Genomic DNA, 13,103 nt, shown 5'->3' with positions numbered 1-13,103 from the left:
TTGAGAGTAGAAAGTTTGATCTCAAACTCAAGTGCTTTTTGAACTATGTTAAGGCAACTGGTTGTCAAAGCAGTGTCAGTAAACAAGGCCAATTTTTATCAAATGGTCTTGTTATTTCAGCTTCTTAAAATAATTTGCCTCATTTCAAAAGAATGAAAGTATTTTTTTGCCCAAGACAGTTGATAAAAGTGCTATCAAGTATGTACAGAAAGTAGCCCTCGCATACATTGTTGATGGGGATATAAATAGGTATAACCTTTTGGGAGCAAAATTTGGAAATATTAAGTATTAAGGAACTATTAAGGAAAGTATTAACTATTAAGGAAACTATACAATGTGCATACTCTTTGATGCAGCAATTCCACTGAAATGGTTAAATACACGTAAAAAACATACAAGGATATTAATTTCAGTACTATTTATAATACAACATTGAAAAATTAGAAGCAACATAAATGAAAATGATTAAACAATATTGTGGTAAATCCATACAATGGAATATTATGTGACTATTAGGAAGAAGGAATGACCTATATATACACACAAGAAAGGCTGTCCATGACTTGGTGATTTCATTTATAACATTTTGAAAGTAATATCAATGTGTGTATGGGTATAGAACTTCTGAATAATTAGATAATGACTTATAAAGCACTTTAGAATACTACTTGGAAAATAATAAACACTAAGAAAATTTTACCCTTCAAAATGTGATAGTATATGCATAAAAATATGCAATAATATAAAAAAAAGTGATAAACAGTGGCTAATCTAGGAGGTGGGAATATGTAGGGCTGTCTTTTAATACATTTCTATGTTGTTTGAATACTTTCCCATTATTTTTATAATGAAAATAAAGATTTTCTTACTGTAAAATGAAGACAGGCAATTATTTAGAAGAGAGCATCTTCTACATGAACATAAGTCAGTCTAGGAATACCAAACTGTTTCAAATTCATGAGATGAACCAAATACTTTAGAGATGTACTAGATCCTAGGCAGTGTTAATTCATTCAAAGGATGTTAAGTGAGAGGACAGGAAGAGAAAACAGATAAAGTCACAGCTATTTCCTTGCCCCTGAAAATCTGTGATTCTGGTCTGGAGCCCTAGGGGCACTTGGAGTCAACAGAGAGAGTGAGCCATCTCCCTGCATCCTGACCATCTCTGGACACCGACTTTTCACTGCCAAATCTGCTCATATACACCACGGGTCAGGCACAGCTGTGGCTCATTGCTGCTTGCAGGAGAGAGAAGACTAAATCAAAGGCAAGTCTAAACGTGATGGCAATGATGATACTGAAGGCTCTGCAGACTTTCCTCCAAACTTCACAGGCAAAATCTGAGATCAGTCTTTGGGAAAACCAGTAGCTTATGTTGTTATCCAGGAATATTTTTGGTTTTTATACATCAACTGTGTACTTGGCCACCACCTTATGGAACAAGTGACTCTCTAGGCCTTTTGTACCTAAAAAGTATTATCCACTATCACTTTTCTTCAGCTTCACATCTTAGTAGGTTTTTCTGTGTATCCAGAACTAAATTCAGTGACGATGGCAAGAGGGGGCATGATTTTAAGATAAATACTTCAGGATTTCCCTACAAAGTATAAAGTACTCTATAGGTTTTGAAAAGTTGCCTGCTTCAATTTCTAATTACTCTTAATATTTTTTTTTAATTGGAACTAGATGTTGAAATGTTTTTGTCTCTTATCAACAGAGTAATGAATTTTTAATTTAAGCTACTGATGTCATTAGATCAATTCCTCAGAGTGAAATTCTTAGGTCAATGGGGTCACACATTAAAGTTTACGAATTGCAGGATATGATATGGATGTCCCTTGGGGACGTTATACTAAGTGAAATAAGCCCTTTATTTATATTATTCCATATTTTTGTGCATATACTATCATATTTTGATAGATAAAATCTTCTCAGTGTTTATTATTTTCTCAGAAGTATCCTAAAGTGCTTTATAAGCAATTATTCTTCAGAAGCTCTGTACCCATACACAAAAAGATAAATGCTGTGTGATTTCATTCACATGAGGTATCTAGAGAACTCACTCATAGAAACAGAAAGTAGAATAGTGGTTGCCAGGGGTTGCTGGTGGGAGGTGGTGATGGAGAGTTACTGTTTAATGGGTACCAAGTTTCCATTTTACAAGATGAAAAGGTTCTAGACACTGGCTACACCACAATGTGAACACACTTAACATTATTGATTAAAATGGTTAAGAGATTTAATTTTATGTTATAGGTATTCTGCCATTACTTTTTTAAAAAGTAGTCTATGAATTGGCTCACCTGAGAGTGAATTGCCAGAACATGACTCAGTCAGGGTCTGACTCACTTACAGGAAGGCTTTGGTGAAGGATGAAGGAACATGGGTGATGGGATTACATCACAGACTTTACCTCACCTGAAAACAGTCCACGCCTCAGCTACAGCACCCACCACAACAAACGGTGGTTCATCTGTTCACAAGAGCATCCCTCTCTGAGATGGAACTTCTCAAGGTGAAGGACAAGAGATGACCTTGTCCAGGTACCTGTTGTGTCTTACTTAGGTGGTTGAGTTATTTCACTCTGCATGTGGGCTGGCTACCTCAGGAGCTATAATCAACAGGTCAGGTTCAAGGGAGAACACAGAAACCATGGAAAAGGCGGAGGAAATGCAGAAGTATCTGAAAGTAAACTTCCACTGGCCTTCTACCTCAGGATGGTTGAAAAAGTTAGTATAAAAAAAACCTGGGACAGCCCAGGGTAGGGGAGAGAATAAATGCACCCTTTCACAGACTGGGACCACCATCAGTTATTTTTATCATTGTGACTCCTCACAAGAGTTTTCCAGCATCACAGCTCATGTAACACTCCCACATGTACCATCTCACCTTATCCTCATAACAGACCTCCCCAAGGATAGGACGAAGCCAGAGTTTGAATCCTGGAGTGGAACCTGGATATAATTCCAGTGCTTAGTTACCCGTGAAGGCAAGTTACTTAATCTCTATTAACTTCATTCTCTCTGCCTGTAAAATTGGGTTAATAGTATTTACCTCACAGAACATTTGTAAAGATCAGGTACCATACTGAAAATCAGGTCAGGCACAGTGGTTTACACCTATAAACCCAGGACCTTGGCAGGCCGAGGCAGGCAGATCACTTGAGGTCAGGAGTTAGAGACCAGCCTGGCCAACATGGTGAAACCCTGTCTCTACTAAAAATACAAAAATTAGGGTGTGGTGTAGACACTTGTAATCCCAGCCACTTGGGAGGCTGAGCTAAGATTGTGCCACTGTACCCCAGCCTGAGTGACAGAGTGAGATTCCATCTCAAAAAAAAAAACATAAAAAAGAAAGAAAGAAAGAAAATCAAAGTCCCTGGCATATAATATGCACTTAATAAATAAATATGACTTCCCTTTCTTTATTCTGGCACTAAAGTCTTTCCCTGGGACACTGCCTCTACTGGAATTTGCACCACAGGCATTTAAGGGGCCTCGTTGTTCTCAGGCTGCTCAGAGCACATGTGGGAGCCTTTGCCGAGGGCAGGGACAGGTCAGTGGCTGTCTTAGCATTGGTGGGCACACCTGTAGGTGGCTCTAGAATACAGTATCCTCCTACCCTGTTCCATCCACTAGGAACTTTTACCTTTATTTTCACCATTTTTTGGACTTGGATCTCACATCCACCTTTCAGATTGTTTATGATAGCTTCTCCCCAAATAACCATGGGGCAAGGGTAGATTGACCCATGAGGAGAGGCCCAGCACAAGCTTTTCCTAACCTCTTCCCAACTCTCTCGTCATGTGCCAACCAACTAGCCCTCAACAGGCAAAGCTTCAAGCATTTGTTTGTCACTTCCAGGGGAAGCATGATATTAATCATGGTTCTGAAACCGAAGTCCCTGGGTTCAAATCCAACTCCATCTATCACTATCTCTGATGTGACTTCAGCAAGTACTTAACCTTTCTTTGCTTTAGTTTCATCTTTTGTAAAATGGGGATAAAATAAGGCACATGGTAGGTACTCAAAAAGTTTAGCTTACACACATCAATGTAAAAACACAAACCTTTCTATTACATACACATATACATATAAATGCATTGTGAAAGTTCTGGATGGATATACATAGAATGGTGCATATTTGTACTCTAAGGAGAATATGTAGGAAAACTTTTACCTGATACTTATACCATTTTACAAGCATATATTATTTTTGTAATCTAAGCACACTTAAAAAACACGAGTATGGGGGCCGGGCGCGGTGGCTCAAGCCTGTAATCCCAGCACTTTGGGAGGCCGAGGCGGGTGGATCACGAGGTCAAGAGATCGAGACCATCCTGGTCAACACGGTGAAACCCCGTCTCTACTAAAACTACAAAAAATTAGCTGGGCATGGTGGCGCGTGCCTGTAATCCCAGCGACTCAGGAGGCTGAGGCAGGAGAATTGCCTGAACCCAGGAGGCGGAGGATGCGGTGAGCCGAGATCGTGCCATTGCACTCCAGCCTGGGTAACAAGAGCGAAACTCCGTCCCCCCTCACCCCCGCCCCCCAAAAAAAACCAAAAAACACGAGTATGGTGAAGAAAAGGAAAGTGGGAGAGAAAAGGGGAAGCAAGGGAAAAAAGAGAGAGAAGAAGAGTAAAAATGGTTGCTTGAAGTAGAAACTAAGGGCTGGATGGCAAAGTCTTGAGGGGTGGAGACATCCTGGTTATGGCTTTAGTGCCATTTGCAGAGTTCCAAGTGCCTTGGCTGGGAAACCTTTTTCCATACACATCTGTCAGCCCTGTATACATTTCCTTCATACATGGGGAGGAAAAGATAAAGTGAATAGCAAACACTTGGGGGAGCTCAGTTCCACTAAATCAAGTGACCCTGAGTTAGAGGAGAGGATGGCGGAGATTTCAAGCTCATTCACAGTAGGAAGGCTGCCCATGCTCTTGGGGCACTTTAGGGAATGAGGGGGCAGTTTCCTGGAAATAGAGAAACACCATCTAGACAGCCCCAGGAAGCTTCCATAACGTCAGGTAGGAAATGCTTCCAGGGGACCGGAATATATTTCCCAAAGATGTCTAGACTATTTCGCCTAGAAGGAATGAAGGAAGGCTCTACTTCTTTTTGAATAATCTTTGAAACTACCTCAGAGCCCTCACAGGGCTGTTCACCATTTATCTCCATCCTAAAAACTCAGTACTGTGTAGAGTTAAAAAAAAAAAAAATCATATCCTTTTATGGCAAAAGTTACATCACAACTCCTAGAGCAATGCTGTCTACTCCTTATATGTAGCCAAGATCTTCAATGAGCCAATCCACATTCCTGATTTTTTCAAAGGGTGAAAAACCTCTTGTTCCTAACTCCCCTCACATTATTTCTGATGGATAAAAAAGTTTATCATAGTTCACAAAATGCATGCTCCAAGAAGCTTGCATTTCTGAAAAATTGCTTAATATATGGAACATAGTCTATGAAAATGTATTTTCAAATTCCAAATGCTGTATTTCTTCTATCCATAGCCAGGTATCTGTGGGCCCCCACCCAAACAAAGACAGCACATTATTTTTGCTGGTGAATGTAACAATATTTTCCCCACTTTATTAATGCCTCTGGCTAGTAAAGTTCCTGCCTGACAAATATGTCCTTGTAACCCATTTTTACCGCAAATGCAACCAGTCCCCAGGACCCCAACCAAATTCACCCAAAGGAACTAGATAGATGTGCTCTGGAGGAGGATGCCAAAAGGCCCCTCAAGAAGGCGACTCACCTTTCTCGTGGCTGCTTGGTGGTGGGGGTGGGGAGGTGACCGGTTTGGACTTGTCATAGTTGTTAAAGCTCTGGCTGCGCCGGTTGTTAGCAGTAGCTGACCCTCCGCGTGTTTTGGCCTCGCTGCCTGCAGCGGATACCCTCGCGGTAGGACCTGGAAGTCTAAAACACAAAAGCAACAGGATAATGCACTCCGTCTCAGTGTGTGGGAAGAAGGAACTGCACCATGCAGGAGGTTAAAGAAACTACCCAAGCCATTGTGAGGAGGTTTCCAGTCAAAGAATTTGGTGGAACCATTACAAACATGCAGGCAGGTAATGACCCCAGCAAAGTCCAGCAGCAAAACGTGAAGCTTTCCTTTGAGCAGAGTGAAAAATTCTGAGGAAGAAATATATTTGTCGATTAAAAGTTCAAAGTTCAACATGGCAAAATCCCATCTGTGCAGGCATGGTGGAGGGCACCTATAATCCCAGCTACTCGAGAGGCTGAGGCAGGAGAATGACTTGAACCCGGGATGGGGAGGTTGCAACGAGCTGAGATTGCGCCATTGCACTCCAGCGTGGGTGACAAGCATGAAACTCCATCTCAAAAAAATTTTTCACTCTGCTCAAAGGAATATATATATATATATATGAAGTTCATTTTTTCCTCTGGGATAAGTATTTTTGTTTTTTAGTAGGATGAAGCCATGTTATTTCTAATTCTATCAGCATGGAACATAGAGGCCTTGGAGGACTCTAAGCTGTTAACCTTGTGTGTGCATCTCTTCTGATAGGTATAAAAACTGTTTGCCATAATCTGGGGTTGTAGGTATCAAGGAAAAGCCTTTATAATGGTGAGAAAGTGAATTGCTACCACTCAGAACCCAACATATTTGCGATGAAAACTTAAAGTTGGTTGGAAACACTTGTCCACACATACATTTTCCTTCAACACCTGACAACCTGTCTCCACAGGCATTACTTTGAGGCTAAAGTGCAACTTCTCTGCACAGTAGATGGATAACATCATACATTCTTTCTGTAAAACTGCCAGAAATTTGTTAGCCTAAAGGCAAACACACACTCTCCCTTTAAATAAAACACCTCATTTTGGGTGGTTTGGGAAATAAAGTCACCAGACTTCTCCATAATGTGTCTAAAGATATTAGGGTCCATTTACCAAAGAGTTAATGGTAAGACTCCTCAAATCAGAATTTTGGTCCAGGGAATTACTAAGCAGGCTGTTGCCAATAATTAAAGTTGAAAGATGAATAAATGATGAAATGTTTAGTTGTATCTTTCAGCTAAAATCCACTTAGCTGTGTTTAAAAGCCACTGGAACCTCAGCTGACTAGCATTAGATCTAGTGATAAGTCTGAATTTTCAACTCATAAAGCTTTCAGCCTTTTCTTTCCATGCAAACCTGTAAGCACCAAAGAGGTCTACAGTCTGGAAGCATTTTAGATATAAGCAAGCAATCACTTTAAACTTTTTCTTGTTGGCGGAGCAAGAAAGCTGGTTGTAGAGTAAACAGAGAACATGAGCTGGTGTGAGGAACTGTAAAATTTATACAGTTAAGAAGAAGCTGGCCCAATTCCCTGACTGGGAGCTGGGAGAGAAGGAAGGGGTTTAGCTCTTCCCCCAACACGCTGCAGTGAGAATCACTTCCCGCTGCGCTGTGAGGATTTGCCCCTTGGTTAATTTACCCCATCTTGTTTGGAGAGAACATTCACTACACAAAGACAGGCACAGAATAGAGTACAAAATACTAGCAGTGCCAGTGCCTGTGTTTGGGGACCAGATGTGGCTAGCATATCTGGTCAAGGAGGTCCAACAGTGAGATCTTAGTACCACTTGGTTCTGCTCGCAATGCAAACAATGTTCTGCAAGTCCTTCAAGTCAGTGTTATCTGATTACTCACATCCAATGGAAGAGCTTCTACAGGTGACGATCTGGGCCTCCCTTGGGCTGGACTTTTTAAACCAGACATAGTCTTCGGGAATCATTATGCCCACAGATAGGCCTAGAAAAGGATTACGGACTTGTTCCAAGATGATGTCAGAGCAATAGTATTAAGTGGTGTAGGGGAAGGCAGGTCACAGCATTCTACTTCTCTTTGCAAGTGTGGAATTTGCAGAGAGCAGGGAAGCAAAAAGCAATGAATAAGGAGAAGATGCATAGATGCATTCCTTTCAGAGTTGCTGGAGAGCCCCCACTGTGCTGACCCTAGGCTGAACCACAGCAGATTTTAAGGACAGGATAAGGACTTTATAGAGGCAGGCAATCAAAGCACAGGATGGGAAACAATATCTTGAATCAGGTAGATAGTATGGTCCTCTGTGAGGCAGCATGGTGTAATGGATAGGATACAGGCTTTTCCACACACAAGACATTGGAGCAGTCTCAAAACTTCTCTGAGATTCATATTCCTTACCTGTAACTTTGGAATAATGATGAATAATGATTTACAGTTACACCCAACAGTTAACAGCTATACCATTGGGTATAACTGTAAATCTGAAATGGCTTAATGTCTGGCCAGTGCATGTGAGTTTCCTTTCTCATCTTCTCCACTGAACACAGGTACATGAAGGGACTGGACACTGGCATAAAAGAAACATGCCATGGCACAAGAAAGAATCGGATAAATCAAGAAGAAAATAGATGAGTCAAGGTTAAAGTATCATAGAGAGCTGGACAAAAATCAATATACAAGAGTCTGAGATAAACATTTTCAAAGAGGCAAGATAGGCTTTGGCAAGCAGGGCTCATCATCTCCCTAAGAACATTCCAGAAGAGAAACTACTCAATCCAAGTATCTGTGGCTGGCTGAGGTCTTAGACTTGGAGTGTCTGTGGGCTCCACTCTCTGGGATGAAACATCCCTGGTTTTGGAATAACTAAGACAGTTCTGGGTTTCCCTTGGGTTGTCATGATCAGATTCTTTTCACCGAGTCAGTGGCTAGGTGCTCTTTTGATGGAAGCAGCGTGTTGTTCAAATGGCTGCAGCACTGTGCCAAGCCTTTTGGGACATGGAGAAGGAGTACTTGAGGGCTGTGAGCACAGCTGACATGGCAAAAGGAGAACAGTTTACATATGGCTGTCCAAAAGCCACCACAAAGCTCAAGTCAGCTCCTGTCCACCCCCAACCACTATCACCTCCACACCCTAGTCAGGAAATCAACCTGCCCTTGACTAAATCAGAAAACTGAATGGAGACCACGTACTTTTTCCACCATGCAGACAGAATCTATGTTGACTCTAGTTTAACAATTAGGTTCTATTGTAAATGGGCTTAGACCATTGCTTGCTCCAAAGTAAGCCCCCTCCATCTGACATTTTCAACAAAATTTGGTTCACTGACAAAGGCCATAATGACTGTGTGGTAACTGGGAAGACAGAAAAAATGCTAAGCCTGGATTCACACAGGGGGAACCAAAATATCTCTCGGGATGATGAGTACATCCACAAATGGAACTAATTTAGACTGAACTTTTAAGTACAGGAGTTTAAGTGCAGGATTTCAAAGCCAAAGGTGACCACAAGAACCGGAGACACCTGAGCAAAACCTGGGAGGCCACTGGACTTTCTACAAACTGAAAGATGCAGAGCTAGAATGCTCAATCTTACCCGGATCTCAAGGGGCCGGTCGACCTCAGCTGACATCTAGATTACATGCGTATTGATAAAATACGTGAAGTTCAGAAGGTATTCAGAGAAGGAAATGAAGATCTTGGAGGTTGTGAGATGATCAGGAAAGGCCGTGTGTAAAAGACCCCAGAGCAAAGGCTGTGTGTAAAAGGAAAGGCTGTGTGTGAAAGGAAAGGCTGTGTGTGAAAGACCCTGGCATACTGAATGGGAATGTGAGTAGAGGATGGGAAAGCAGGGGGCAGAGCATGCCACTCTGAGGAAAACCCTGCAGAAAGTACAGAGGAGAGAAACAGCTGGCGTGTGCTGGGACTCCAGGGACAGAGTGGGAGGAAACAAGCCTAGAGAAGCAAGCAGGGCATGGAAGGGAAGACCTTGTATGTCACGCCACGGGGCCTGGACTTGGTCCTGCCCTCCAGGGATGCAGTGATAACTACGGAGGCTGAGAGTGCAGGCAGAGTTGAAAAGCAGAGTATCTTCTAGTTTACCAGTGGCGCAGGTCTGAGGCCTCTGGCTAACATTTTGAAATTCATTATTGTTAACATCCTTGTGTATCATGGGAATGTCTATCAACCTCCACTGTGGAAGCTTCTGCCATCTGGAGCATTAGAATCCCTGTTTGCTGAAGAGCTAGGTCTTGGCTCCTGTGGAACAGCTGCAGGTATCACAACAGATGCTGCCTGCTGGGCCTGTCTCACTGAGGCAGCGCAGGGAGAGGGGAGCATGGCAGGTCAACCCTGCACCGTCACAGCACCAGAAAGTCCCAACAGCTCCTTCCCAAGAGGAACTTGACCTCTCATAATCACTCTAGGTCCAAACACAGCTACAAATAAGAGAACACAGATGGGTTCTTTGAAACATACACATGTTGGGTTTTTAAAATATTAAGCTTAAGGGACATTGTGTAAGCAGTGGGGGAACAATCCTGCTGCTGTTAGAGCCATGGTCATTTTCTCCAATGTGTGCAGAGCCAAGTAAGGAGGGCGGTAAAACTGTCATTCCCAGCATGCTCTGCTCCATGCGATGTACGTGCCAATGACAAAAAGAAAAGCAGTTATTTCCCCTAAAACCACTTCAAAGCCTGGGAGCAGAGGATGGCCCCTCCCAGGAAGGATGGCAGCTTGTGTGCACATGCAGGGGTTTGTGGGGGGCGGTCATAATCAGAGATGCTTTTTGCCAGGCAAGATGATTAAATACTAAATCTCTCATTTCCATGGCATCTGTTTTTCAGCCCAGCAGCTGGGCAGAGAGGACCAAGCTACTAAGCCCACTGCCTCTTTTCTACAGGATGGTTGCATACAGATCAATTCTATGGAACTTTCTAGAGGCAGCCTGGTTGCCTCACCTGGCCCAGATGAACCCAAAATACCAACACTGCCATATCTGCACTGATTATAGGTCAGGTGCTAAGGGATGGCTTTATTAATTCATTATTATTTATAATTATTAATTAAATGACTTTATTTAAGCCTCATAATGCTGTGAGCAAGGCAAGATTACCCCATTTGACCAATAAGGAAACCCAGGCTCATGGTGATCAAATCATTTGCCCAGGTAACACCAACAGTAAGTGGTAAGGATGAGCCTTCACTTAGGTTTAACGACACCTCTTAGCCACTATGTTTCTCTGCCTCCTGCAGGTAAAATAAGCCTCCCTGGGCTCACCAGGGAGGCCAAGCGGCAATAAGAGTGGTCAAAGGCAGAAATAAACGGAGAGCTTTCACCCTTGTATTGATTGCCTTCATACGCCCCTTCCCCACATCCAGATTCAAGATGAGGCTTCTCATCCTTCTCAATATCCCTGGTGCCCATCAAGGTGCTGGGTGCTGGCAGGTGTTTCAACAGTGTTTGGTCTCCAACAAGAGACCTATTTCCAGAGTTCTGGGGGAGGTGGCTCACTCTATCAGAAGGGATAGGGCTGCTTCTTTTGGCAACCAAACTTTACTGCTGCGCTTAGTGGTATCTGATCAGCTAAAGTTCTTCATAGGATCCTGCTCAAGGCTGGTGGTGGGGAAATGGGGGTGTAGAGAAGGCAAGGAAGAGCCTTCAAAGGCTTCATTTGAAACAAGGAACCATCCCTTCATTGGCCTTGGCAGAGACAAAAATGAATCTCAAAGAAACCTTAAGTGGGGGATATGACACAAAGGGAAAGCCACATCATTGCTCCGGGTAAACCCAGAAGCACTGTGCCCAGTCCAGCCTCCGGGCAGGGTTGACACGCCCTCATCTTCCAGTGCTTCCTCTCTTCCCACTGCCTCCTTCCATCATCTGGGTCTGACAACAAATCATTCACGGGATGGGCATGTGCTTCCAATTAGATATTTCCCCAGCTAGCTCCTGTTTTCTCTATCCTACAGGACTGAACACATTGTGGGAACAGGCACTAGATTTCACGTTTCCTTCCAGCTCATCCCTCCCCTTTCCTTTCCTATGTATGTGCATTTGTGTGACATTCAATTTAACTGGGAAAGGACCAGTTTGCCAGAGCAGTGGGTGTCTGTTCTGACTTGGGCTTGGTGTTCTTTGTCAGGGAAAACAGCTACCTTCTCCATGGCTACCAGAAGCAGTGACAAACTAGGTTCCTCCAGTCCCCCTCCATCAAGTCTGGGTAATGTGCTGACTTGCTCTATGGAGAAGCACACTGCTATATGGTTTCTCCCTCACCAGCCAGGCAGAGCCTGAGCTGGATCTCCCTAAGTGTAAGTACTTTAGAAAACCAAGCTCTAGGCTGGGCGAAGCAGTGGCTCACACCTGTAATCCCAGGGCCCTGGGAGGCCAAGGCAGGAGGATTGCTTGAGCCCAGGAGTTAGAGACCAGCCTGGGTAACACTGCGAGACCCCACCTCTACCAAAAAAAAAAAAAAAAAAAAATTAGCTGGGTGTGGAGGCATGTGCCTGTAGTCCTAGATTATATGGGAGGATTGCCTGAACCCAGGAAGTCAAGGCTGCAGTGAGCTATGACCATGTCACTGCACTCCAGCCTGGGCGACAGAGCGGGCGAGACCCTGTCTCAGAAAAGAAAAAGAAGAGAAAAAGGAGAATAGAAGAGAAGAGGAAGAGAAGAGAGAAAAAAGAGAAAACTCTGGCTAGGAAAGGCACCTAGAGGTCCCTAACACATGGGGCAGCAAGTGAGCAGTTATTCAGGATGTATTTGCGATAAATGAAGACAGGTATGAGTATGAATTTCCCATCCCCTTAAATAAGAATTCAATAAAAAATAAATACCAGTCAGAATAAGGAGGAGATTCTACCCCAGCAGCAATTTCTGTTAGGATGCTACAAGGGCAGTGTGAGAGAAAAAGCCAAGAGTAGTGGTTGAAACATAAGATATTAAAAAGCAGCCTCAACAACCACAGAGATACCAGAATTGAAGGAGGGGGAGGAGAGTGTAGCACTGTGGTTACAGTGAGGGTTCTGAGTTAGACCACCTGTGTTCAAATCCTGGTTCATCCACTTTTTTGTGTGTGACCTTGGGTACAATGACACAACTTCCTAAATATTAGTTTCCTCATCTGTGAAATGGGGATAATGATATGACCTACCTCATGAAACCTGGAGTGAGGATTATATAAGATGACACATTCGAACTTGTGCATTCAATAAATGTTAGCTGTTGATACTTTTAAAATAACAGTAGATATAATGATGCAACGTGGTGTAACTGGCTTTTCCCATACCATAGAATGAGTCCTCATAGGAGGCAGCTGACAGGTCAAA

At 43.1% G+C, this 13,103-nt stretch overlaps 1 protein-coding gene across 3 annotated transcripts in view; it reads right to left on the bottom strand.

Moving 5' to 3' along the window:
* Window positions 1-13,103, bottom strand: part of NAV2 (neuron navigator 2) — a 404,334-nt gene that overhangs the window by 221,454 nt on the left and 169,777 nt on the right. For all 3 annotated transcript variants that reach the window (XM_032241072.1, XM_032241073.1, XM_032241074.1), the window contains one exon: window positions 5,761-5,921. In XM_032241072.1, the coding sequence (XP_032096963.1) occupies window positions 5,761-5,921 (161 nt within the window). The remainder of the gene's footprint in view (window positions 1-5,760; window positions 5,922-13,103) is intronic.

The sequence above is a fragment of the Sapajus apella genome, unplaced genomic scaffold, assembly GCF_009761245.1.
Source record: "Sapajus apella isolate SASKATOON/1434 unplaced genomic scaffold, GSC_monkey_1.0 scaffold47, whole genome shotgun sequence".
NCBI classification, from domain to species: Eukaryota; Metazoa; Chordata; class Mammalia; order Primates; family Cebidae; genus Sapajus; species Sapajus apella.
The sequence above is the reverse complement of the archived record's forward strand: the minus strand, read 5'-3'. Positions and strand labels throughout refer to the sequence as shown.